Source organism: Talpa europaea, assembly GCF_964194135.1.
Source record: "Talpa europaea genome assembly, chromosome: 7".
In the NCBI taxonomy this organism is placed as follows: Eukaryota; Metazoa; Chordata; class Mammalia; order Eulipotyphla; family Talpidae; genus Talpa; species Talpa europaea.
Window position 1 is genome coordinate 122,249,414 of NC_140074.1, and position 26,132 is coordinate 122,275,545.

General features: G+C 51.7%; 1 protein-coding gene across 1 annotated transcript; it reads left to right on the forward strand.

Annotated features, from left to right (window-relative positions):
* Window positions 1-1,487: 1,487 nt before the first annotated feature.
* On the forward strand, window positions 1,488-20,897 carry DBF4B (DBF4B-CDC7 kinase regulatory subunit; the record flags this gene model as incomplete). Its single annotated transcript, XM_084238019.1, has 12 exons — window positions 1,488-1,521; window positions 5,480-5,634; window positions 8,444-8,632; window positions 9,759-9,809; window positions 10,618-10,702; window positions 11,827-11,900; window positions 13,483-13,519; window positions 14,905-14,950; window positions 16,948-17,079; window positions 18,909-19,017; window positions 19,148-19,272; window positions 19,967-20,897. 12 exons carry the CDS (start codon window positions 1,488-1,490, stop codon window positions 20,895-20,897), a joined length of 1,968 nt encoding a protein of 655 aa, XP_084094145.1.
* Between the last annotated feature and the right edge of the window lie 5,235 nt (window positions 20,898-26,132).

Below are 26,132 nucleotides of genomic sequence, written 5' to 3' on the forward strand. Positions count from 1 at the left end.
CAAATGGCCTAGAGGCAGGAGCCATGAAGCCAGGAGGCAAGTGACAGAACGAACCCCCCAAGGCCCACGTGTTTGGTTTTTATACCAAACCTGGCTGTTTAACTCCACCCTCAGGTCCCAGCCACCTTCCCTTTGGTGGTGAGGGGATTTGTCTTTCCCAATGTCTTGATGGCTTTGGTCTGGAGTGGGGGTGGAGTCCACAAAGCCTGCATATAATTAGCTCAGGACATCCTTTCCCCCTAACAATATTAGATTTGTTTTGTTATTTATTAATCTAACTCCCAGGAATTCAGACCACTCAGCAGGACAATCATTAAAATGCTACCAGTAGATCTTAGTTTGCCGGCTATCAAGATGCAAAACATGTGCAGCCAATGAAAAACCGAAAAAGGAAGAGAAAGATGAAACTGGGGGCCTCCCCTGGTGGTGCAGGCGGTTCAGCGCCGCACTGTGAAGCTGTCGGCAGCCTCTGCAGCGCAGGTTCGATCCTGGCCTGGAGGGTCCCACATGGCGCGGCAGAACCCTCCTCTCTCACCCGCCTCTCCCCTCAGCAGTGTACTTCAGTCAGTCTGCCTGGTCTGTTCCCCACTCTGTCTCTGGTGAATCTTCTCACCTTCTCGCGCATCTGGCCGGTACCCCGATTCTTGTATAAAAATAAATACATAAATCTTAAAAAAAAAAAAAAAAAAGAAAGAAAGAAAAGAAACTGACTTGAAAACGGCGAAGCGGAGTTTGTCCCTCCGGGGCCGCCGTAGGGCGATGTCGCAGCTATTACATTTTTGGGGGCGGGGCCTACAGGAAATTTAAACCGAAGCGGCGGCCCAGGGCGACTAGAGAATGATACTGTAGATGCGGCGACGCGGCCGGGGCCTCGAGGTCTGAAGGAGCTCATGCTGATCATGACACGGAGGCTTTGAGGAGGTTAAGGAAGGCGAAGGAGCCGAGTGTTTGAGGAGAGTCGGGAAGGGTACGGAGGCCCGGAAGGGGCTCAGGAGGGAGGCGGAAGGGGGTCTCCAGAGGAGGAGACAGTGTGAGGGGTCCGGGAGGAGCAGGGACCGGGGAGCAGTTGGCGGAGGAGCTCTGGAGGCTGGAGGGGCCGGGAAGGGTTCCTGGGAGCTGCGATGAGCCCGTGTGGCACAGGGGTCGAGGGGACAGAGGTATAAAGGACGTGGAGCGACTGAGGGGGTTAAAAGTCTGGGACAAGGCAGGGGAATTGAGATCTACAAGGGGTGGCCTAGAGGTCGCGGGAGTTCAGGGAGCCGAGGCCAAAAGGTGGAGGAGGGACTGAGACGAGAAAGAGCTTGGAAAGAGGCGCGGATGAGATGAGAAGTGGGTTGGGGGTTGAGTCTTGCTGTTCCCGGGAGTCGCGAAGGCGATTGTGCAGGATGGAGGGGAGGGGCGGGGTGGGAGGTCGAAGGCTTGTGAATGTGTCTCAGCTACCGTTTTGTTCTTTCGCAGGCGACGATTGCCTTGGGCTGGGGAGTTCCATGGCTGAGAGTAGGTTCCAGGCTCCAGACCTAGGTAGGTAAATGATGAAAACCAGCGTGAGGGAAAATTGCTACTCGTGCCCAATAGTCTCTTGGGAGGGAAAGGCCGAGAAATGTTAATCCTAATGGGGTTTTCAAATGGGAACTGTCTGTATGCGTACACGTGTGCTCATGGGAAGTGTGTGTGTGTGTGTGTGCGCGCGCGCGCGTGTACAGTTTTCAGTCTGATAAGGTCAGTAAAATTAGCAGACAGATGGGGAATCAGGGTACAGTAAATTATTAAACACATGTTCATAGTCACTTTTTATATAGAACTCTTAAGTTTATCAGTAAAATTAAACACTCATACCCAATCACAAAACTATTTTAGCACATAGTCAGTTGCCTCTGTATCCCTCACCCTTTATAATATCATCTAGTTTTAGTTCTGGATTACTACAGATACGCCATTTAGTTGTTACCTTTTAAACAGTAATACATTTTGGGCCTCCCCGGTGGCGCAGCGGTTGAGCGCTGGGTTGCGAAGCTGCCCGCGGTCTCTGCGGCGCCGGTTCGATCCCCGGCTGCTCCCCGGCCACCGGAGGAGGGTCCCACATGGCGTGCAGACCTCTCCTGCCGCCCGATGCTCCCCTCAGCAGTGTACTTCGGTCCTTCTGCCTGCTCTGCTCCCTGCTCTGGCTCTGGTGAATTCTCTCACCCTCCCGTGATTCTGACTGTGCCCAGTGCATGTGTAAAGAAAACAAACAAACAAACTAATAGATAAATAAATAAAACATGCCTCAAAAAAAAAAAATAAACAGTAATACATTTTACCAAATTATTCATACTGCCTTGCCATGTCTTCCTTGCTTCTGAATCTTTTTGCTGGCGAACTCTCTCCAACAGTATTTTCAAAAGGTTGCTTTATATATAAATATTCTGAGGCTTGTATGTCTGAGAATATCTTTATTTCACCCTTTTTTTCAAATTCTTTTTTTTTAAAGACTTATTCTTATTTATTTATGCATACAAGAGCTGGGGTATAGGCCAGAGGCGCACAGCGTGAGAGGATTCACCAGAGACAGAGTGGGGAGCAGAAAAGGCGGATCTACTGAAATACACTGCTGAGGGAAGCAGCGGGCAAGACAAGAGAGGTCTGCTGCACCTGTGTGGGTTAGCTTTGTGGCTGGGGATCGAACTCATGCTGAACTCACGCTGCTCTGGCTGACCATAGCTTGATAGCGCTGAGACTAACCCCTGCGCCACCAGGGAGGCCCATCATCCTTTGAGTTCTTTTGCTGAGTCTTGCTGTTATTCTGCTTTCTTGTAAGGAGCTTTCTTCAAATGTCTGATGATATTTTATTCATTCATGCTTAAGAATGATGCAATAAAATGCTATGTAGAAGTTGCTTGGTTATCAGCTGATAGATTTCATTATAGGTTGTTGGGCTGAAGCTGGAACCTAGCAATTTTAGGGGAAGTTCTGGTTCAGACTGTTATAACAAAATGCCATAGACTAGGTTGCCTAAACCACAGACATTTATTTTTTAGTACTTGAGATTGGGAAGTCCCACAGTTAAGGTGTTGATTGATTCTATTCTTAGTGGGGGCCCTCTTCCATCCTTGTAGATGACTGCCACCTTGCTATGTGTTCACGGGACCCCTTTGTACTCTCATGGTCTCTCTTGCTCCATATAATAGGATGTTAGTCTTAACTGTTCCTTGTAAATTGTTTCTAAATAATCCTTTTTCAGCCCTCTGTTTCGTTCTAGCACAGTATCATACCTGGTCCCTCCAGTTTCAGAGCTTTTCAGCTCCAGCTTGCTCCTTATTGGCTTCAGATCCAGCTATTTCTGGCCTCCTCTTTTTCACTCAAACGTTTCCTTTCCAGCTTCCAAAATGTTACAGTATATCTTGCCTGTTATTATCTTCTTTCTGGTGTCTTTGTCTTTTTTATTTCTCTGTCATTTTAGTGGGTTTTGAAGAGAGAACAAAAATTCTTGTAGTCATCCTACATGTATATTTAGAGGCATTATTTCTTCAAATATTTTCCGTTTTCCCCTTTGCAACTTCTCTGCTATTGACACTTCTGTCCCTATCCTCTGAGTGTCTTAATTTCTCTATTGTCCATTTCTTTATATCTTCCTGATTCCTTCTAGAAAAGTTCCTCAACCTAATCTACCAGCTCACACTGTTATGATTCAACTCCTCTATTCAGGTTTCTTTCTTCTTCACATTTTTCATTTTTAAAATAATTTGACTTACAAAAATGCTTGAAAAGCAGTTAAGGGTTTCTTGTATACTCTATTTTTTTAAAGATTTATTCATGCATACAAGAACTGGGATGCAGGCCAGAGGTGTGGGGGTGAGGGGGCGTGATAGGATTCACCAGAGACAGATTGGGGAGCAGAACAGGTGGATTTACTTAAATCCACTGCTGAGGGCAACAGTGGGCAAGACAGGAGAGGTCTGCTGCACCATGTGGGTCAGTTCCCTGGCTAGGAATTGAACTTATGCTGCAGTGGCTGCCGATAGCTTCATAGTGCTGAGACTTAACCCCTTGTGCCACCAGGGAGGACCCCGGGCTGTGCATTTTTGGCACAGAAACCACTTTTTGCCTGACCCAGTACATGTCAGGAGGCACGTTATGAGACTAAGACCCCTCAGTGGTCACATTAACTTTGATTAGAGTTTGCCAAGTTTCTCCGCTATAACATTACTGCCTTACCTTTTGTGACTATCTTTTGAAGATATAGTTTGAGACTATGGAAATGTTGAAGTTCAGAAAAAATGTTTAAACAACAGCCTTTTTGAGGACCTCCCTGGTGGCACAAGGGGTTAAGATGCAACCTATGAAGCTGTCCACAGCCTCTGCAGCACGAGTTCAATCCCGGGCTGGCTAGGGAGCAACCCACATGGCGCAACACACCTCTACTGACTCACCCGCTGCTCCCCTCAACAGTGTTCTTCGGTCAGTCTGCCTGTTCTGTTCCCCATTTTGTCTCTAGTGAATCCTCTCACCCCCCAACCGTCTGGCCTATACCCCAGCTTTGATGCCTAAATAAATCTTTTTTTAAAAAAAAGCCTTTTTGAGAGGTAATTCACATACCATCCAATTTGTCCACGTAAAGTATGCAATTCAGTGGCCCTTTGTTTGTTCAGGGCGTTGCACAGCCATCACAATTCTAGAACTTCATCACCCCTAAGAAAGAACGCCATCCTCATTGGCATCCCTCCCAGTTTTCCCTAAGGCTCCACTCTTGATTGCCACTAATCTACTTTATTTGTAGATTTACATATTCTGGATGTTTCCTATAATTGGAATCATACCATTTACAGTCTTTTGTGACTAGTTTCTTCCACTTGGCATAATATTTTCACAGTTCATCTTTGTTGTCACATATATTAGTACATCATTCCTTTTTCCTGTGAATGCTCTGTCCCACTGTGTGTCTGTCACATTTTGTCCATTCATCAGTTGATGGACATCAGAGGTTCCACTCTTTGAGTCCTTTGAACACCACCACTTTCACCTCTGTCTATGAGTTATCATGTAGATATGTGTTTATTTCTTGAGCGTATACCTAGGAGTGTATATGCTGGGTCTAATGCTAACTTCTGTGTTCAACCTTTGAGGAACTGGCAAACTTTCTCCATGACTGCACCATTTTACAGTCCCACCAACAAAACATGAAGACTAATTTCTCTACATCCTCACCAACACTTGTTACTATCTGGGTCATGGATTAACTCTGTGTTCAGCTGGACCGATTGACTTACACAGTTTGAGAAACCATCAAACTCTTTTCTGGAGTGGCGCCATTTGACATTCCCATCAGCGATGTCTGAATGTGCCAGCTACTCCTATTCTGAATGTCATGAAGTGAAGAACATTTGTCTCTTGTTTATCTTTGTGTGTCCAGGGCCTGTGCTGCCCATGAGAGTTGCTTGACCTGACCTGCAGGTCCCTTTCTTACCTCCTGCTTCTCACTCTACTCCTCTTTGTTCTCTAGGAGCTCAGCTGGGAGTTTCCAGTTGTCTTGAAAAATGCCAGAAGAGATCACCAAGTGCTAGGAGGCAGCCTTTTTCTGGAAAGTCTTTCTACCTGGATCTGCCTGCTGGCAAGAATCTCCAGTTTTTGACGGGGGCCATTCAGCAGCTGGGTGGGGTATGTAACCTGCTTCTTTCCTAAGACAGAAATGCTTTTTTATGTTGTAAGGCAGGAGTTGGAGCGGGATTGTATCTGTGACTTTCAGGTATTTTCAGCAGTATCACTATGTTGTCCAGAGTATAATTTTAAGTATAAATCTTTTTTTAAATGAAAGCTTTTTATTTGAATAATTAGAAAAATTGTATTCATTCTAGAAATTTTGGAAAACTTGAAAATATTCCAAATGACAACCATCATTTTAATGTATTTATTTCCTCTGGACTCTTTTTTTCTTTCTCACGGCACTGTTGGCTGTTTTATAGCACTGTTGGCTACCATATAGTTCACTATTTTTAAGTGCACAGTTCAATGGTTCTTAGTGTCTTCACAGGGTGTACAGGTAACACCATTACCAGTCAATTTTAGAACACTTCATCACCCAAAAAAGTAATCACTCCTTGTCCTCCCTCAACACTCCAAATCCTGGGTAACCACTCATCTACTTCTGTCTCTGTCCTGCCATCCTTTCGTAAATGCTTATTTTCTGTGTAGCTGTGATCATGAGTACATATATGACTAGCAATTTTTGCCCCATCTGTAAAAGCATTAGCACTTCCCTATCTTTATTGTCACTCATGCATTATCATTAATAACGAGAGTATAATATTCTTTTGAGTGGATTATTGATTACTTAACTGTTACCCTATGGTCGTTTAGATTATTTCTAAATTTTAGCTCTTATAAATAGCTGGTGAACAACTTTGGGTAAAAGAGCATTTGCTGGGCCTCCCCTGGTGGCACAGGCAGTTGAACACAGCTCTGTGAAGCTGTCTGTAGCCTCTGCAGCGCTGGTTTGATCCTGGCTGGCCGGCGAGGGTCCCACATGGCGCGGCAGGCCTCTCCTGTCTCGCCCACTGCTCCCCTCAGCAGTGTAGTTCGTCAGTCTGCCTGTACTGTTCCCTGCTCTGTCTCTGGTGAATCCTCTCACCCTCCCGCGCATCTGGCCTGTACCCCAGTTCTTGTATAAATAAATAATTAAAAAAAAAAAAAGCATTTGCTGGTTTTGAATTCACTAAGATCTTTGAAGCACATGTCATATGGTACATGTAGTAAGGAATTGACACAACTATCTCTTGTGTTTAGAAAATAGTATGACAGTGTTTGGCCAAAAGAGGCAGGACTGGGGAAGCCGCGTGAGCAACTTGGAACGCAGAGGCTCTTTGCTGTCAAACCAGCAAAGTCAGAGATATAGAAATTCAGCTGTAGGGTTGGATAGAGTGGGGATTAAACACTCCAACTGGGCTAAAATTACAGTTTGAACTTTTAGTTTGTTCTATCATTTAGCCTTTGCTGTATGAAAAGCCATCCCAGAGCTTGTGCTTAAAACAACAGTTTGATGTTTCTCACTGTCGTGTGGATTGGCATGGTGGTTCTCTGCTGGTTTCATTTCGGCTCATTCCCTCAGTCGCCTGTTTTTTGTCTTTTTTTTTAAAGATTTGTTTATGTATACAAGAGCTAGGTACAGGCCAGAGATGCGATGGGTGAGAGGATTCACCAGAGACAGAGTGGGGAGCAGAACAGGTGGATCTACTTAAATACACTGCTGAGGGGAGCAGCCGGCAAGACAGGAAAGGTCTGCTGCACCATATGTGGGTTAGCTCCTTGGCTGGGGATCGAACTCAGGCCATACCGGTGGGCCATCGCGGTGATAGCGCTGAGACTTAACCCCTGGGCCACCAGGGAGACCCAGAGCTTCATTTCTTTTTATGGTTCCATGAGTATGGAACCATGAGTATGGTTCTGCTCTATGTAGTTACCACCTTTTGTTTCTCCCGCAGTTCATCCACACCTGATACTTTCTGGCTATTGTGAATAATGCGGCAATGAACATTGCTCTACAAATATCTGTTTAAGTTCTTGTTTTTAATTCTTTGGGGTATATATCTGCATGTGGAATTGCTGGGTTGTTTGGTGATGTATGTTTAGCTTTCCACAGAACCCAGTTTTTTCAACTGAGGTGCCAGGTTTCTCATCCAATTGCACTTCAGAAGACATTAGCCATTGTTTGCAGAGGTGTGCTGGTGCTGACTGGTACTGGCTTGTGAAAGCCAATTGTTAGCATCCTTTTCCAGTTCCACAATCAGTACTGTCATCTTGGTAGCTTGAAATCAGCCATAGTAGGAGGGCTTACCCACAGAAATTGGCAAATGTTAGAAAACAGAGAATTGGTCATTAAACATTTGCCAGCTCACCACTGTTTATCTTTTTCCCACAGACATGAGTTAAATGCCACTGTATTTCAGGCACTGTGTTGGGTTTCTGAGCCTCAGAGTTGAGACACACCCACTCAGTGCCCAAAGGAGTCATCAGAGCAGACTCCTTTGTGGATGATGAGTAGTCGAACCCTTTTTGTTTGTATTTTAGGCCCCTTTTGGTAGTGTGGTCACGATTACAGATATGGTGTCTGGATGTTCCAGTATGTCTTCTTAGAAAAATCATGGCTTCACCACACCGCTCTTCACCCTGTGCGGTCCCTTCAGTGTGCTCTTCTCCATGCATATTCAAACCGGTCAAATCATTCGAAGCCTCTAGCCTGCTATTGGTCAGGAACAGCACTGCTAGAGAAAAAAAATCTGCATTCTATATAAACACTATTATATTTTAAGATGATATCTTCTTGGGGGCTTGGTACAGAATTGCATTTGGCCTATTTAAAGACATTGATTCTGGAACTGGTGGCAGCCAAGACTTCCTTCCCCAACCTCTTGATATTGATGATTCTACATCTGCCTTCTGGTTTTCAGCCACCTCTGTGATCTGCTTTCAGGTAATTGAGGGTTTTCTGAGCAGAGAAGTGAGTTACATCGTGTCCAGCCGCAAGGAGGCGAAGGCAGAAAGCTGTGGGACAGGCCACAGAAGCTGCCCCAGCCCCAGCAAGGTCAGGGCAGAGACACCATCAGCCACGGGCAGTCCAAGAGGCGGCCCCGCCAGGCCTGCACTGAAACCTGTAGACTCGGTAAGAACTTTGCAGAGTAGGAAAGGGAAATAAGGCTCAGCGAGCCCTTCTAGCTGTCTCAGAGTTTAGTTTCATCTGGTTTAATTTTATCTCTCATTTGAATTCGGGGCTAAGAATATTTTATCAGGGCCCTGGAACCAAACACCTCAGCAACACGCTATTCCTCTTATGATGAATGTTCACTGTGGGACTTCAAAATCAGAGGCTCAGAAATAGTAGGATCCTCTGTAAACCCGAGAGGGCTTGTTGGGCTTGGCTTGGGCAGCAGTGCCCCAAGGGGGCAGCGAGTCCCTTCTCCTTTGCTTCACAAAGAACAGTCTAGGAACATTGTCAGCAATACAGATCTTACTTTAAAAAATATATATATATATTTATTTATTTATGCATACAAGAGCTGGGGTGCAGGCCAGAGATGCGGGGGGCGGGGGCTGAGAGGATTCACCAGAGACAGAGTGGGGAGCAGAACAGGCAGACTGGCTGAAATACACTGCTGAGGGGAGCAGCAGGCGAGACAGGAGAGGTCTGCTACGCCATGTGGGTAGCTCCCTGGCCGGGAATAGAACTCATGCTACAGTGGCTGAGGATAGCTTCATAGTGTTGCATCTTAACCCCTTGCACCACCAGGGAGGTCCCCACATCTTATCTTTGACTGTTTCCCCAGGTTTATGTTCTTTTTATTGTTTAATTTGGGCTAATGTGCGAGTATACATGAATACGCACTTTAGGGATCACGATGAAGGACAGTACTTCCTAGGAGCACAGAAAAGACTAATTTCTAAGGGGAAACGTTTGCTGTACATTATCTGCCCGAGAGCACAGAAACTCTCAAGGAGTGGTCTTAGGACTTTGTTGTACCTTGACCCCCATGGGATTCAGAATGCCCGTCACCAGGGCCCATGATGCCAGCTGCAGCTACCTGTGAGTTACCTGTACTGGTGTGTGACTTTATCTTTACCTCTGAAAGGTTCTCAGGGCTCTCTCTCAGGGCTTTCTGCCACCCCTTCTTCCCGTCCCTCCTCCTGACTTTCTGAGGGACTTGACTCCAAGGCCTCCGAGCCAGTTCCCATGCAAACATCTGTGTTCAGGTAGTTTACACTGAAACCTCGTTGCTCCTCTCTTCTGTCAGGTGCCTATGAGCAGAGGGAAGGAGCTACTGCAGAAGGCCATCAGAAACCAGGTGAGCTGAGGGAGGTGGGGTAGAGGTGGAGGCCTCTGTCCAGAGGGGACTTTGGCTCTCATCTGAGGTTTTACGAAGTACTAACAAGCTGTGTGCCCTGTCAGATGTCCAGTGCTGTCACTGTTCCCTTACAGATGAGGAAGTGCAGCTCAAAGAAGTTGAGTTATTTGCCCAGAGCCACCCAGGGTGGAAGTGGTAGGGCCAGGATTTGAGTCCTTCCTCATTGTAAGCGCAGAGCTACCAGGATAACCTTGGAGAGATGCTATGGGATGTGGCTGTTCTACATATAATCAGACTTTGTGTGTCTTACAAGTAGCTGTTTCTTCTTTGTGGGAGAATCCAGGGCCATTACAGTTAAGTGGGAAGAGGCATCATTAAGGTGACATCCAGGTGGGGAGGTGTTGGCTTTGACGAGGGAAGTTGGTGTTACTGGACCTGGGCCCAGAAGTTTCCTGCTTGGTTGCTGGTGGTGGTGCTGGTATTTGCTGGGGGGGGGCTTTTCTCCACTGTACCCCTCCTGCAAACAGCTCCTGAAGACATATGTTCCTTCCCAGTCACAAGGTGGCCAAGCATAGAGGCGCATCAGAAGTCGTCTTTTCCTGGAGTGATAGCCCTGGGGGAGGGTGGGGTCTTCCTTGGATTTGGGGTAGATTCTCCAGGTGTGGCGCCCCCTCCATCCTGCCTGCCTCCCCACCACATCCCCTGTGTGGATGACCCAGAGTTCCCAGAAACCAGGACAACCCGTCCCCTTAGTATCTGGGTCTTGGGGAGTCTTCTGCCCCTGCCTCACTCTGCTTTGTCTTTCCAGGGGAGCAGCAGTGGGGGAGGCAGCGGGAGCAGCAGCCTTCTGATCAATGCCCGTTCCTGGGGAGTGAGGATTCTGCATGTGGATGGTACTGGCTCTGCCCTGGGGTCCTGTGGAGGGGCACATCCTTGCTCTTAGGGATTGGTGCTGTGTGCGCTCCTGGTGGGGGAAGCCAGTGTGCTATTAGCATGTTGAGCCACAAAACTGGGAGGGTCCAGAAACCAGTAGTGACATAGCAGAGTGCTGGTCCAGCGGCGTGCGGTTTCGCTTGCCCACTCAGACTGGCGTGATGACCCTGTCTCACAGTAAGGAAATGACCCTAGTGTCCATGACTTATTCTCAGGTATTTACTCCATGTATGGATTTAACCTCATTTAATCCTCACTGCAGTCCTCTCCCCATTGTACAGACAAAACTGAAACTCAGATTAAATAAATCATCCATAGTCTCATCAGGAGTGAACAGCATGGTCCCCATTCCAAACTAGTTGGCCTGGTTCAATTCCATGTTCTATTCTGTGGGCTTGCTCTCGCTATAGCCTCCGGCATGCAGGCTCTGAGCAGAGCACCCTGGAGCAGCTGTCCTGAGTCGCTGCCAGCAGCTGGCCTCATCCCCTGCTCTGCAAGGAGCTGAGTTGCTGTAGGGAATGGATCTGCAAGGGACGCCCTGGGGGCTGGCCAGGCTGCTTCGCCCTTCGGTCTGACACCCCCCGGGGAATAGAGAACTGGGCTCCGAAGGTCCTGGTCTGGGAGCGCCATCACCCCTGGAAAATCAGCCATTTCTGACCTCATCTAATTTCCTGCCTTCCTGTGTGTTGAAATAACTCCAACATGCGTGGTCCCTGCTGGGTCTTCCACCTCAGGCTGCATCTGTGTAATCACAAGACTTGGTCTTTCCACAGAAGCAGCCCTTCAGTAATGCCGCCTTACAGCACTCGTGACCCACAAGGCACCTCCTATTCAAAACTGAGTTGTGTTCAGGGCCAAAAAGAGAATAAAGCCAGCTTTAGTGCTTTTCTGGGGGTAGCAGCCCCAGCCCTTTCCTTTTATCAGTAGGTGCAGAGGTGACTCGTAGCCAGAAGGTGGCAGGCAAGGCTGGGGTGAGCCAACCAGCCATGCCCTGGGAGAGGTTCAGTCTTCCTGCCCCAGAAAGGGGTTGTGCTATGCAAATGAGGAGTAGAAGCCTTTGGCCTCAGCCCTCTTTTCTCCACAGAAATGATGATGCACGTGCAGCAGCTGACTCTTGATGCTTTATGTGTAAAGAAACAAGGACCACAGAAGCCAGAGGTAGGTCATCCTACTGAATTAACAGGAAAGCCTGCTGACCAGGCAGCCACTGTTGGGGGGACTTTTGCCTAAGCATGAACCTGCATGGGCAGGAGTGAAATAGCTGTAATATTCCAAATTCTCCTTTGGCTTATCCTTTCTTTGCTGAAATAGGACTGTGTGCCATATCAGGAGAGCCCCAGCTGGTTTAAAACCTTAGGGTTTTCACCCAACCTAAATCGGAGGAGAGTTCAAGCCCCGCAGATCCCCCCAGGGCCCGGCACCCAGGAGCAGGACCAACAGTCGTAGCAAAGCACATGCAAATCAGATGGCTCTGCCTCTGCACCCCTCACTCCACTCCCTCTGGCCTGGGAGTCTTTGGGGTTTTGCTGCTACTGCTGCTAAATAAATTTGCACTTTTTTTTTTTTTTTAACGATTTATTTATTTATGCATACAAGAGCTGGGGTACAGGCCAGAGGTGTGGGGGGTGAGAGGATTCACCACAGACAGATTGGGGAACAGAAAAGGCAGATTGACCGAAGTACACTGCTGAGGGGAGCAGTAGGGCGAGTCAGGAGAGGTCTGCTGTGCCATGTGGGTTGTTCCTTAGCTGGACAAGAATCAAACTCGGGCTGCAGTGGCTGCGGATAGCTTCATAGGTTGCGTCTTAACCCTTGTGCCACCAGGGAGGCCCTAAATTTGCACTTTTCATAATGCAAAAGAGTATACACTGAAAGTCTCCCCCCTAATTTCTGTACTGTAGCCACCAAGGTCCATTCCCCAGATAAGCACTGTGACTAGTTTCTCAGGTATTTTTCCAGAATGCCAGGCATATACAAACATACATGCCAAAAATGTCTCCCTTTTATGCAAATTTGCGGTATTTTTACTTTGCTTTATTTGCTTAGTAATCTATTTTGTAGGTACTTGGGAGTCTTTGGGAGTGAGTTCTGGGTACAGTCTGTTGATATTCGAGGGGGATATGAAGGCTTTGTGTTGTGTCTGCCCTGGAGGTGTGACCTGGAGGGGAATCTGGAACTTTCTTGGATACAGAGGCACAGACCATCAAATCCCAACCCCCGACTCTTTAACTGACTTTCCAATTTGTTCCATTTTGTTTTTAATATTAACTTTGACCTTGCCCTAATTGTTGGTTTTGCCCAATGGAGCCCCGGTACACAGGATAGGGCACAGGAAAGCAGATAGGATTGTCCCGTAAGCTGACCCACAATGGCAGCAGGGCCCAGACGACACCAGCTGCCAGTGAATGAGCGCCTGCTCTGTCTCCGGTCACCACATCCGGCGAGGCAGGTGGGTGCTGCTCACACAGGGGGCCGTCCAGGCCTGTGGACCACAGCTGTGCTCTCGGCTCTGTCCTGAGGTCCCACCACAAAGTCAGCTGCCGTTGAGACACGTGCCCAGCACTCCACACTCGTCAGGTCCCTGGGGAGGTGAATGTGTCACTGCGCAGTCTGCTCTAGCTCAGGCCCAGCCTATGACAGGAGGCAAGTGGGCCAGACTCACAGCGACCTGCTCTTCGGGCCCAGTTCCTGACCCCCCTGGCTCCCTCACATCCTTAACCTATTTTCCCTTCCCGTTCAGGGAACAGGTCCAGCAGCAGAGTCAAGAACGCGGAAAGGTCAGTGTGGTAGTTTTCCTTATCTAATTGCAATCCCGCCCTCCCTAAACGCTGCCCCATGGCTCCCTCTGTGGCAGCATCTGCTCACTTTTCTGTGGCAGGAAGTGAGTCCAGGCTGTGCTGCCCTGTGGTGTCTCCAGGGCCTGGTCTCTGAGAGGGGCATCCGAGAGCAGGTCCAGAGCTGCTGAACTGGGGCGTCTGCTTAGTTTCAAGACCCCATGTGGTCTCCTGGCTCCTGCGTCCTCTGGCCGTCCCTGGGCACACACTGAAGTTCAGCATCCTTTTCCCTCTGATTCAGGAGCAGTTTGGGGTGGGCAGTTTGACAGCTGCCTACCACTTTCGGAAATGCCAAACTCCCTGAAATTGACAAACAGGCAGATTGACGGACTCGTCTCCTGGCTCCTCTTGGACAGCAGGAGAGATTCTCCCCCTGGATGTTTCTCCCAAAGATGCTCTTTAAGTGGCATTTATTCGTGCACAAGCAGAAGCTAAGAAAAGTCACTTGGCACCTCTCATGTTCAAAATTCAAGGAAATCTGTGGGGGAATGGATTTTAATCACTGTCAGTTAATTAGAAAGACAAGAAAGCGCCCCCAAAAAGTAATTAATGGGAGCTGCTGCTCAAAGAATAAAGCTCGTTTTTGCTGGGGTGCTAGCAGCAGCCTCGTGTGGGCCTGGGAGCCATGTGTTGCCAGCTCTTTGGAGATTTGGTGGCTGTTAGTTCTGCCCAGCTTCTGGCCTGCCTTGGCTGCCCCTCTGACAGGACTGTAGTAACCATAGGGAGTTTAAGTGGTTCTCGGTGCCTGAGAGGTTTGTAAACTGTACAGGTAGCAGGCTTGCAGGGCAGAGGGGAGTCTCTTAACTAATTGACTCCAAATTTGTCTTCCCAGCACCCTTTGCCCTATTTTCTGAGGGGCCCGATTTCACCCTTGATGTTTTTTTTACTGTCCTTCTGCTAAGCTCTCTAAACACTCTAATTATCTTTCCACCCCTCTCTAAAAATCCCTGACACAGAATCCTGTCTGAGGTGTGTCCTCAGGCCCATCAGGATTCTGAGGCACCAGGAGGAAAGTCTGGAAAGCCTGTGGCTTTTAGCAGAAGCTGACAGAGGCTGGGGTTTCTCCCAGCCTGCTTTCTAGTGGTCTGTGGACAGTTCGAGAACCCATACCCGGGGGGGCCTGCATTCTGCTGAGGGTCTTGGGACACCCTTATCCTCCCCCCAGTAGTAAAACTCTTCCTCCCAGGGAAGAGACCAGAGGAGGTGTAAGTGGGCGCCTCACCTCTGCAGCGAGTGTTCTGCTGCGAGAGGCTCTCATGCTTTGGCAGAGCCGCACCTCTGGACACGCCTGTGTGCAGTGCGGGCTAATGTTGCGTCCTCCTTTGCAGTGGCCAGATTGAAGGCTCCATTCCTCAAAATCGAAGATGAGAGCAGGTAAGTGGGATCTCTCACCTCACCTCAGCAGGCCTGCACCTTTGTCTTTCCCTGAAACTGCTTTCTCCCTGCATCGTGGAGAAACCTCATGGGCCAGAGGAGCCTCTGAAGGTGGCATTGCACTGTTGACACTCCTCTTGGTCACGAGTCAGAGGTTAATCACCCTGGGTGCAAATTTTTTCCCTCTAATGCTCTGCTGTTAGGAGCTCCTGACATCCTGCCCAGGCTGGTCGTTCTTCATTTCCCTCTAGGTGCACGCGGACACCCTACTAGCCCCAGTGCAGTGCTAGAACAGTTATCTGGGCTGATGTGAGGGCACTGGGGGTGGGGGAAGGGAGCCCCTTGTCAGACCATCTTGTACTTGAAGATGACTTTCTGGCTTGCTCTTCCCAGGGGTCAGAGAATTAAGGGACGTAGACACTGTGGCTTGGCTAGTGATTCGGAGCCCAAGCCCAGGCGCTCTCACTGTCCTGCCTGGCGGCCTCTCCACCTGCCTTACCACCTACCGCTAGGGCCCCTTCGAGCAGGGCGGTCACACTGATGATAACCGGATCCGAGGTTAGCCACCTGCATTATCAGGAGCTCAGTGAGTACCAGATCAAAAGTCCATGTGATAATGATCTCACAATTAAAAAGTTTAAATAAAAAGGACCTGTCTGTCCAGCAGAAACTACCGGGACCAGGATTTGGTGACCCTCAACCTCAGGCAGGAAAGCTAAGGACGTAGCCCTGGGAGCTTGGCACACCCACGCATCCTCCAGAGGGGCCTCAGTTACTTTCCCAACACCTGCACATTGCATGGGCTTTGGGGACCGCACTGTGAATGAAGGGAACCCAGAATGGTGACATGGTGCTCTCGCCCGGTTCTGGTGGGACACGTTCTTTAGCACCCGACCCTCCATGACCACCAGTTCAGTCCCGGTAGTCGTGACTTGTCCACAGCAGCCTAGGGGCACACTAATGCCCCAGTGTCTCACTGCACATGGCAGTGTCGCTGTCACTGAAGCCAGGTACAATGCTCGTGCACCCCTGGCATATGCAAGAGAGCTGGCACTTCTTGTGATTCTTTTCATGTGCTGTCTTGAAGCAGGGCCTCTTAAAGTCCCTTAGCCTGACCATCCTCAACTTCCCAGAGTTCTATGCAGAAACATTGAGAAGGAAGAAAAGGGGGGGCTAGGGTTTTGAAAAGCACCTTCTCAAGGGCCCAAGAAGACTTGTTATTTTACTCCTGAGGCCACAGGGTTCTCACCACCCAGGAAGGAGCCTAAGGCCTACACTGTCCCCTGGGCACAGGCCTATGCAGCCAAACATGGTGTACTGGCAGTGACCTCAGCAGAGTTTGCTGGATACCCACCGAGTTTGCTGGAAAGAAATAGTCAGGAGCTGGGACAGGTGGCTTCAGCCTGGTCTTGGCCACTTACTAGTCATGAGCCTTCAGGCAAATCCCAGAACCTTCTTTTCCTTTTGTATAAAATCCAGCCGCCACTTGTTCCACTCAGCTGGGAAGCGGGTGCTGAGATTGAGATGAGGCAGTGCGGGTGGACAGGGAGCGCACAGTGCTTTTCTCACCTAATAAGACCGGTGGGAGGGGCCTCCCCGGTGGCGCAGTGGTTGAGCGCTGGGTTGCGAAGCTGCCCGCAGCCTCTGCAGCACCGATTCGATCCCCGGATGCTCCCCGGCCAACGGAGGAGGGTCCCACATGGCGCGCAGACCTCTCCTGCCGCCCGCTGCTCCCCTCAGCAGTGTGCTTCGGTCCTTCTGCCTGCTCTGCTCCCCGCTCTGGCTCTGGTGAATTCTCTCACCCTCCCGCGCTTCTGACTGTACCCAGTGCTTGTATAAATAAATCTTTAAAAAAAAAAAAAAAAAAAAAGACTGGTGGGAGTTGTGCTTCAGAACTTAGGAGATGTGACGGTGAGACTCTACTTCACCAGGGTTGACGTTTGGGAGAGGGCTGGCCCCCATCCTCCTCCCCTTCCCCACTGTAGTCAAAATGGAAGTTTTCTGTGTTGCAGGAAGTTTCGTCCTTTCCACCATCAGTTTAAATCCTTTCCTGAAATTTCTTTTCTGGGACCCAAAGATGCAAGTCCTTTTGAGGCCCCGACGATCCCAGGCAGCTCGCATCATGCCAGGTGGGTCTCTCAGGTTCCTGGTACCAAGGGCTGGTTCCAGGCCAAAGTCCTTTCCCCCCGGGAGCCTGCTGGTCAGATTTGGGAATGGCCATGTGTTAGCTCTTTAGGCGAAGTCTATTCTGGGAACTTAGCCCAGAGAAGAGATGCTAGGAATGTTCATCTGTTTTATTTGGTGTTCTCCATCCCTACTGAAAAATTGGACCTAAGTGTATAGAGGACAATCGGCTGGTTTCTGAAATATAAGCCAATGTCATGAGAATCCCCTGGATCCCCATAAAAAAATACACGTTCCTGAACTTCACACTTACAAAATTGCAGTCTCTGATGATGGCGCCTCAAAAACTGCATTCTCACAAGGGCCCCTGGTGATTTCAGCGCATGACAAAGTTTGAGGCCTGTTAGGCTAAATATCAGGAGTAACTTAAGATGTAAGGGACCTGCATTTTATGGCCTAGCCCCCTCTGCTGATGTTTGAGGATTTGCACCTGTGCTCACCAACGTACAGCAGAAACGTGGCTCAGGTGATGCACCAGATGCTTCTTAGACCTTTTCTAACTTCTGGCCACAGCGTTAGTTCATAGACTGGGACAGTAGGACAGGGCAGACTCAGCCTGAGAGCTCCAAGGATCTGTGTTCCAGCAGCAGACAAAGGCCACCAGTCAGGAAATGGAAGGAAAAAAACAGGAAATAGGGCAGTAGACAGAGCAGGGAGGTAGGAGAGAAGGAGCTGAGGTTAAGACCAGGGGCCCTTCATACTTTTCCAGAAGGTACCAGGGATGCCAGAGAGAGCCAGCCAGGAGGTGGTCTGGGCTTGGAGCCAGGAGGTGGTACTAGGCCTGCGATGACCTTGGGGTGGCGGAGGAGTTGAGAGGTTATGTAGGGGAATTGATGGAGCAATAAAGCTTTGGCATCTGCATGTGACACGAATAGGATAGAGGGAGCTGGTTGCCCCAGGCTCCGGGGGTGTGTGTGTGTCTGTGTGTGTGTGTCAGAAAGTCTGTGTGGGAAGAAATGTTTAATTTTTTTTTATTTTTAAATTATTATATTTTGGTTCAAATTTGAAAGTTACAAAAGGTTTAAAGTGAGAAGTCTCTTCCACGCCCGTCCTCCTGGCTCTGGATCTTGGGCCTATCTCCAGAGATAGCGCGTGTGGCTTTGTTCTCTTCTTACATCAAGACTGGTGTGCTCGTCACAGTGCTCGAGCTTGCTTTTTCCACTTAATATATCTTACATTAATTTCCTGTCAGCACCTCAAGAGCCTCCTCATTCCCTTTACACTAGACGGTTTTCTGTTGTATGGATTTGCTTGTTTTTTGCTGGGCGTTTTTTCTAGTTGTATATAATTGAATTTATTGGCTTTTTTTTTTTTTTTTTTTTTTTTTTTTTTTTTTTTTTGCTTTCTGAGTTCTGTGTCCTGCAGCTAGTCCTGCAGGGGAATATTTGGGACTTGTTGAGTTTGCTGGGACAGCCACACAGCAGTTGCCCTAGAGGCCCATAGAAATACAGACTGACATTCAGCTGAGAAGCCAGAAGGGAGAGAGTTGAATGTCCATGGTGAAGGTGGCAGCTGTGCGGTTCAGATGCCCGTGGGTACCAGCCCAGAACTGGAATTGTCCCGTGAAGTATTCTTGCTGCCACCTCCGCGTGTGGTTGGAGATGTGTGGGCAGGGAGAGGACAGAGCTGGGACAGGGTGGTCTCGCCTTCTTGGTTGCTACTCCTTGCATGATTGGTCCCAAGGACAGGCAAGTCTGCCTGGGCCTGCCTCGCCTGCAGCTCCCCCTCTGAGAGCCCTGGCAGTGACCACTTCCTCCACCCATTTCCTCTTCAGAAAACCCAAGGACCAAGAGCCCAGCCTGCCCTCGACCGTTCGCGCCAGGCCGCGGAAGAAGAAGGGCTACTGCGAGTGCTGCCAGGAGGCCTTTGAGGAGCTCCATGGGGTGAGCCTCCCGTTGAGCAGCTGCTCTGCATGCTTCTGAGGGTGTCTTTCCCACCTAGTCCCCCAGCTGGAGGTCTCCTTGGGTCCCACCCTGGCCCTTTCTAACCCTTTGCCTCCTCTTGTCCCGGCAGCATCTCCAGAGCGCCGGGCACCGGGGCTTTGCCCTAGAAGCCCAGCCATATGCAGAAGTTGACCGGCTCATTGCCTGGCTCAACCACAGCTTTGTAGACATCGCACCCCGGGCCAGCCACCCTAGGTGAGTGCCATGCTGCCAAAACCAGGGCTGGTGGGCACAACCATTGTCATTCTCCTCCCACCCTCTCTGGTGGAAAGAGACCGTTTGGTTGGCAGCCACAGGGTATGGCGGTTTGCCCTTTTCCTCCCATTTTTGGGAGAAAGTCCTCTGTTGTGGTTCCAGCCAACTGGGCCTGGGCGCAGACGAGCTAGTGACTCCCACCCTAATACACATGGGCATTGCCATGGCAGGGGGCAGGAAGAACAGATCAGCGGTTGGCATGCCTGGCCTGTGCCTAGTCATGTGCCTGTCTAGAAGTGGTGGGAGAAGTTCCGAGTCCCGGAGCCCAGCTTTCCTGCTGCCCACCAAGGCACGCTGGCTTCACCTCTCACCCCAAGTCTGCCTTGCACAGCCAGGCTCCTCTGCTTTCTCAGCCACCAAAGGGCACAGCCTCCTCTGAAGTTATTAAATGGAACAGCCTCTAACCTGTTCCTCTGGCCAGGGCTGACCACAGGCCACAGAGCCCAAGAGCGGTACAGCAGCTCTGGCCGCTGCTGCAGGGTCAGACCCGAAGAGCCCCAGAGTGGACAACTCGCTTCAGCACACCACAGCTTGAGGGCAGCCACACGGTGCCCTGGCCCTCCCCACGCTCAGCCCCGCAGAGGATCTGTGCTGGAGCTGAGCCCGGTGGCCCACTGGGTGCTTCTCCCCACAGGCAGCCAGGCTCCGCGGCTTCAGACTGTGACCCTCTGTGTCCGGAGACTCCACCTCCCAGCCAGCCCTCCCCTCCCAGGGCCGCCTCTCCCGGGATAAGGGAAGAACGTGAACACCAGCTCCCTAGTACCCCAGTGCAGAATGGGACACTGGGCAGCAGGAAGGCATCAGTCAAACTTGTGGAGTCGGACGAGACACCTGGACCAGTAACGCACTGCCAGGAGCTGGACGGGTCAGCTGATGTCTTTGTGGACCCCCCAGGGACACCAGCGTCCAGGAGCCCCGCTTGCCAGTGCCTCCTTACCAGCTCTGGTTTTACGGACCTCTCATCTGGCCCAGACCTGGCGCCTGTTGGTCACAAGCGGAAGGCTCAATCCCCTGGTGGCAATGCTGAGAAGAAGCCAGGGCCCTCGCTCTTCTCCCTGAGAGCCTCCAGCCCCTGTGGCCCCAGGACAGCCAGTGGCCGGCCTCTCTCCCTTCCCCTTCCGGGCCATGAGCCCAGGTCTCCCCACTCCCTCCTGCCTTTGTGCCACGTGAAGACCTGCCTCTCCCTCCCAGACCCCTTCCCCTGGCAGCCCACAGACAGGCCAGCAGAGCTCTGGGCAACACAGCCCCCCTCACCTGGGGAAGGATGGCCCCCAGGATCTGAGCATTCTGAGTGTGCAGCCCCTGACCTTGCCCCCCAGTCAGCTGACCAGCTCCCCAGCTGCTCCGCAGCTCCTGGCCGGCTGTCAGCCCACCTGCCCTCAGCTGCTGGCCCGCAGACCCCAGGGAGACCTGGGGAGCGCCAGTCTACCTCTCTCCCTGACCCTGTGCCCGCCAGCGGGGGAGACAGCTGCTCCCAGTGGTTCTGGGCCCCCCAGCCTTTCCCAGGGCCCTGCCTTCCTGTCTCCTCACCCCAGCCCAGTGTGAACAGAGAACTGCTCTTGTGAGTCTCCCAGGGCCCACAGCTCTTCACAGGCCAGACAGTTCCAGGTGTTCAGGTACAGGTTCTACCTATGCATTGTGCTGCACACCCCAGCAGAGTGCCCGGCACTGGAGATGCGGCACCCACGGCTTCCCCAAGAGCCGAGCAGGAGCCCCAGGCCCAGCCTTTCAAGTCCGAGTGAATGGCTGTTGAGGCAGCTCCATAGAGCTGGGGTCCGCAGAGGCAGTGCTCCCACCCACTGGGTCTTTGGGTAGGACCCAGACTCTCTCCTATGCTGGCCTCCAGCCATGTCCCTGACCCAGCCGCACTCTAGGATGGCTGGAGCTGGGGCCAGCTGCCCCTAGCCAGGAGGCAGAGGGAGGAACCACAAAGAAGCCAGAGCAGCAAGAGCCTTGGCCTGGCTTCCAGGCTTCTGCAGGCACTTGCCTTTGCAGAGCCCAGAGGGTGCGCTACCGCTGTTCCCCTTCCGAGCAAGCATGTGGCTCTCCTGCTTTCCTGAACGCCTGTGTCCCCTCCCCCAGCCCCCCACGCTGGTGCACACAGATCCTCAGGAACATATGAAGCAGAGGAGGGGCTTGGGCTGCAGCACTTAGAGCTCCCTCCCCACTGCACTTGCTGGGGCCCCAGCACTGACCTCTCCCCTGAGCCTAGGACGTGGCCACAGCCCCCCGTCTGAGGATACCCCCACCCCCACCCCCTGCTCTTCTCTGCCTCCTCAGCCCTGGTGCTCACCTGGAGTTCTGTTCAGGGTCAAGGCTCACCTGCCAACCTGTGCCTCTCCCTCCCTCCCTGAGCACCTCTCCCCCTGTCTCAGCCGCCACTGATGTGGAGACAGATGGGTTTGCTATCGATTCTTTGGCCACTTTTTTCTTTATTGTTACTACCTTCCATGCTGTGGTTCTCGTCCTGCTCGCCTGTGTGTTTGTCTCTTTAAATGCTGAAGCCACCAGAAGCCTGGTGCGATTCTCTGTCTCCTTTTGGAGGAAGAAAGGGGGGCCTGGCTGCGGGTGAGGACCTGAGTTGTCAGTTTGGAAATAGAGCAACTGTGTGTACAACCCTCGCAGAGGTCATATTTGGCCCTTTTAGGCCATTCCTGTTAACTTTCACAGTCTTGGTTTAGGAAATGGAAATAAATTTCATAGCAAGGCAAAGAGAAGAGCTGGAGTGCAGCTCGTGCGGCCTGACCCACCCCCGCGTGACCCGAGGGCCCAGCAGAGAAACAGGATGAGGGCAGCAGGAGCCACCCGCCCATCCAGCCCAGCTATTCCTGTTACTCGTGGGGCTCTGCTGCCCCCCACCCCACCCCGGGGCTCAGGAAGCGCCTTTGCCCTAAGGGGCATTCTTCCTTCCTGCTCGGCCTTCCCCAGGGTCTGGGGCTTTCCAGTGGGCCCTGCCCCTGCATCGCTCTGTCTGGCCGAAGCCTGGTCCGCTCCGCCTTTCCTGTGAGCCACCCCTCTGGATGAGCAGTTTGCCTGCCACCTCTTTCTCAGGCCTCCCTGTACACCCTCATGTGCCGCTCACCCAAGGCCCGCTTCTGACACCCTCATTGCCAGCTGCCCAGGACCCATTCTCCCACCTCTCAGCCCACTGTGGCCTTCCCCTCCTGCCTCAGCCACTGTGACCTTGGGCACATCTCAGCCAGGCCTGGCCCCAAGGCTGCAGCACCGGACATTTTCCAGCTCCCAGCGTGTAGATTTAGGGGGATCCCAGGGCCTTCCTGGTAGCCTAGCGGGTTAAGTCTCAGCACTATCATGCTTTCATCACTGTGGCCTGAGTTCGATCCCCGGCCAGGGAGCTACCCACATGGTGCAGCAGACCTCTCCTGTCTCCCCCGCTGCTCCCCTCAGCAGTGTATTTCAGTAGATCCATCTGTTCTGCTCCCCATTCTCTCTGGTGAATCCTCTCACCCCCAACACCTCTGACCTGCACCCCAGTTTTATGCATGACACCTGAGACACTCAGGACAGATGGGTGCAGCTTGACACTGACCTCACAGACCCCTCAAGCAGGCCCCTCAGTGAAGACTTCAAGCCTTCCATTCTCTCCCTTAGCTAATGACCTTGACAGCTGCAGCAGGCACTGCCACTTCCTGTTCTCAGTTCCCCTTCAACATCTATTTATCCCTCTTTCCAAGTTCCTTTTTCTCCCCAGCCTCTGTCCTTGAGATTTCCAGCCCACCCAGGTCCAGCCTGGGCAATTTCCTCCTCTCGGCTTCACCATCTCTCCCCTCTGCCCCAAAATCCATGGGACTCCATCCTGGAAAACACTTGCATTGATTCAGCAGCTTGAAGAAAGCTTCCTCCTGTTCTCTGGCAATTTCCTGCGGTCTAGAGCTGCTGCCTCCGTGTCTGCACCTCCTTCTTCCAAACCTCCGCGGTGCCCAGCCTGAAGCGCTCCGCTGGACTTGTCCATCCCAAGGTCACCAGCTAACCTGCCAATGACCAAAGTCAGGTTCCTTTTCTCCTTTTCCATCTTCTTGAAGCCTGGCTCCTCATCCCCAGTGACCCCACACAGCCAGCCCCTGCCCTCCCCAGACTCCCCTGCACATCCACTCACCCTCAGGCTTCAGGTGTGCACCCTGAGCACTGCGCCTCACTAGCCTTCCGGCCTCCCTGCCTCCCCAACCTGGGACCTCTGCAAGGGGTGACTCCATCCAAACATTAACCATCACCTGTGCTGGGTGGGAAGGCAGGAGATCTAGCTGCACCCCAACTCACACTGGGGCTTCGGGAAAGTCCCTAAACCCCGCTGGGCCTCCGTTTCCTCTATGGTATTTCTGAGACAGCATCAGCTCCAACACAGCTCTTGAGTTCCTCTGTGCTGCCCGCACTTCCGACCCATGGTCTAGGAACTCACCTCTCCAGCTAAGCCTGCCCCCCACCCCGCTTTGTCTTTGTGACTCTGGCATCCTCTCGCTCCTGCCCCTCAGCCAGCCAAGCAGTCTCCCTGCATCCTCCTGCCCCCTGAAGACCTCCCCCCTCAGCCCTGCCCTGCCTTCCTCCTCTGCCACCTCCTTCCTCCCAAGCTGGTGTGGTGGGCTGGACGGATGCACTTGGCTCTGACCACGAAATACAGTCCAACCCCTGATCTGGAATGTTCTTTGGCGACAAGTACACCCCCTTCTTCAAGGCACAGGATCCATATTCTCCACGAAGCCCATAGTGTGAGCCTTCGGCCACACAGGCCTGAGTTCAAATCCAGGTCCTGCCACTTAACTCTGTGACCTTTGCCAAACTCCTGAATGTGTTTTCTTTTTTTTTTTTTTTTTAATAGAGGCATGCTTTATTTATTTAGTTTGTTTGTTTGTTTATACATGCACTGGGTACAGTCAGAAGCGCGGGAGGGTGAGAGAATTCACCAGAGCCAGAGCGGGGAGCAGAGCAGGCAGAAGGACCGAAGTACACTGCTGAGGGGAGCAGCGGGCGGCAGGAGAGGTCTGCGCGCCCTGTGGGACCCTCCTCCGGTGGCCGGGGAGCAGCTGGAGATCGAACCGGCGCCGCAGAGGCCGCGGGCAGCTTCGCAACCCAGCGCTCAACCACTGCGCCACCGGGGAGGCCCCTGAATGTGTTTTCTTAATCTGAAAAATGGAGGTAGCAGTAGGAAGTCACAAGTATCCCGCCAGGTATGTCTGTGAGGCACTTAGCATGTTGTAATTCACCAACTAACTTAACATATGTGTATGCGCCTGCGTAGCCTCCCTCCCTCTCAGACACTCGCAGAGTTTACTGTGATGACTCTGAGCGGCATCCCCATCTCCAGTGTAAATTGTGGATGAAGCTGCTAAGGGGTGCAGTGAAATAGCCCATCTCTGCTCCCCCTCCTTTTAAGGGTCAACTCTCCAGAACTCCAGGAGGATCTTTTGTGTGGGAGAAGAGGGCGGTGGATTGGGGGCATGACTACATTTGTGCACTAAAAATTTCAAGGATGGGTATCCCTGGGATTCTGGCACCTCAGCTCCCCCACCTCTTCCCTGAGGGAGGCCTCAGAGCTTCGGAGATTAATGGAGGGGGGTCACTCGACATTGACAGCCCAAAGGAAGGGCATGTGGCTTCCTCAAGGGGCTATTTGGGGCCTCCCCAGTGGCGCAGCGGTTGAGTGCTGGGTTGCGAAGCTGCCCGCGGCCTCTGCGGCGCCAGTTCGATCCCCGGCTGCTCCCGGCCACCGGAGGAGGGTCCCACATGGCGCGCAGACCTCTCCTGCCACCTGCTGCTCCCCTCAGCAGTGTACTTCGGTCCTTCTGCCTGTTCTGCTCCCCGCTCTGTCTCTGGTGGATTCTCTCACCCTCCCGCGCTTCTGACTGTACCCAGTGCTTGTATAAACAAACAAAACAAATAAATAAATAAATAAATAAATAAATAAATGAAAACATGCCTCTATAAAAAAAAAATTTTAAAAAAAGGGGGCTATTTGGTGAGAGTGGACGTTTCCTGTTGAAAGGATAGGGTGCTGGGCTGGGCTGTGGCGGGAGAAGCAGGATGAACTTTCTGTCCCTCTGCTCCCCACCCCTCAGCATCGTATCACCAGGCAGAGTCTGGATAGAGTGTCCCAAGGCCCCCAAGTCATAAAAAAGCCCCTGGGGCTGGAAGCCCCAAGTTTTCTCCTTGGCATCCCGGAGCATGGGCCTGGTAGTGCGGGCCTGGCGGGGAGCGTGCTCCGAGCACTGGGCCTTGTATTCACAGACCCGCGGCCAGCTACACTGAAGGAGGGCTTTTCCAACCCCCACTTCACAGATGAGGAAACCCGGGCTCAGGGAGGCGAGGGGACTTGCTCAAGGTCACACAGCTCTAAATTGGGATGGGGGCCCCTGCATCCTGCACTTTCCCCTGCGCCACCCTGCCCCCTCTCCTGGTGTGGTCTCTGCCGCAGGCCTGGCAGGCTAGGCTCGGTGCCTGATGGCATCTCTTGGCCGAAATTATCGCTCATCGTGCTGGCCCAAGGGGGCGTGAAGGAGACCAACACCCCTCCCTTACCTGCAGCTGCCTTGGCCCCACATCAGCCCAACTCGGCCCCATGCAGGAGAATTTGAGGGAAGAATTGGCTGAAGGGAGAAGGAACTTCAGGGGGAAGGAGGCCCTAGATATCCTGAGTTGCAAGGGCTCCCCAGGGAGGCATTAAGACAGTGGCCACCAGCCCTTGATTTCCAGAGTGCCCAGGCTGCCTCCTGGGGAAAGCAAATGATGGGCAGAAGAGACCAAAGGAATCCGCTGTAGCAGATGGGTTGGGGGAGGATTCCTGAGAG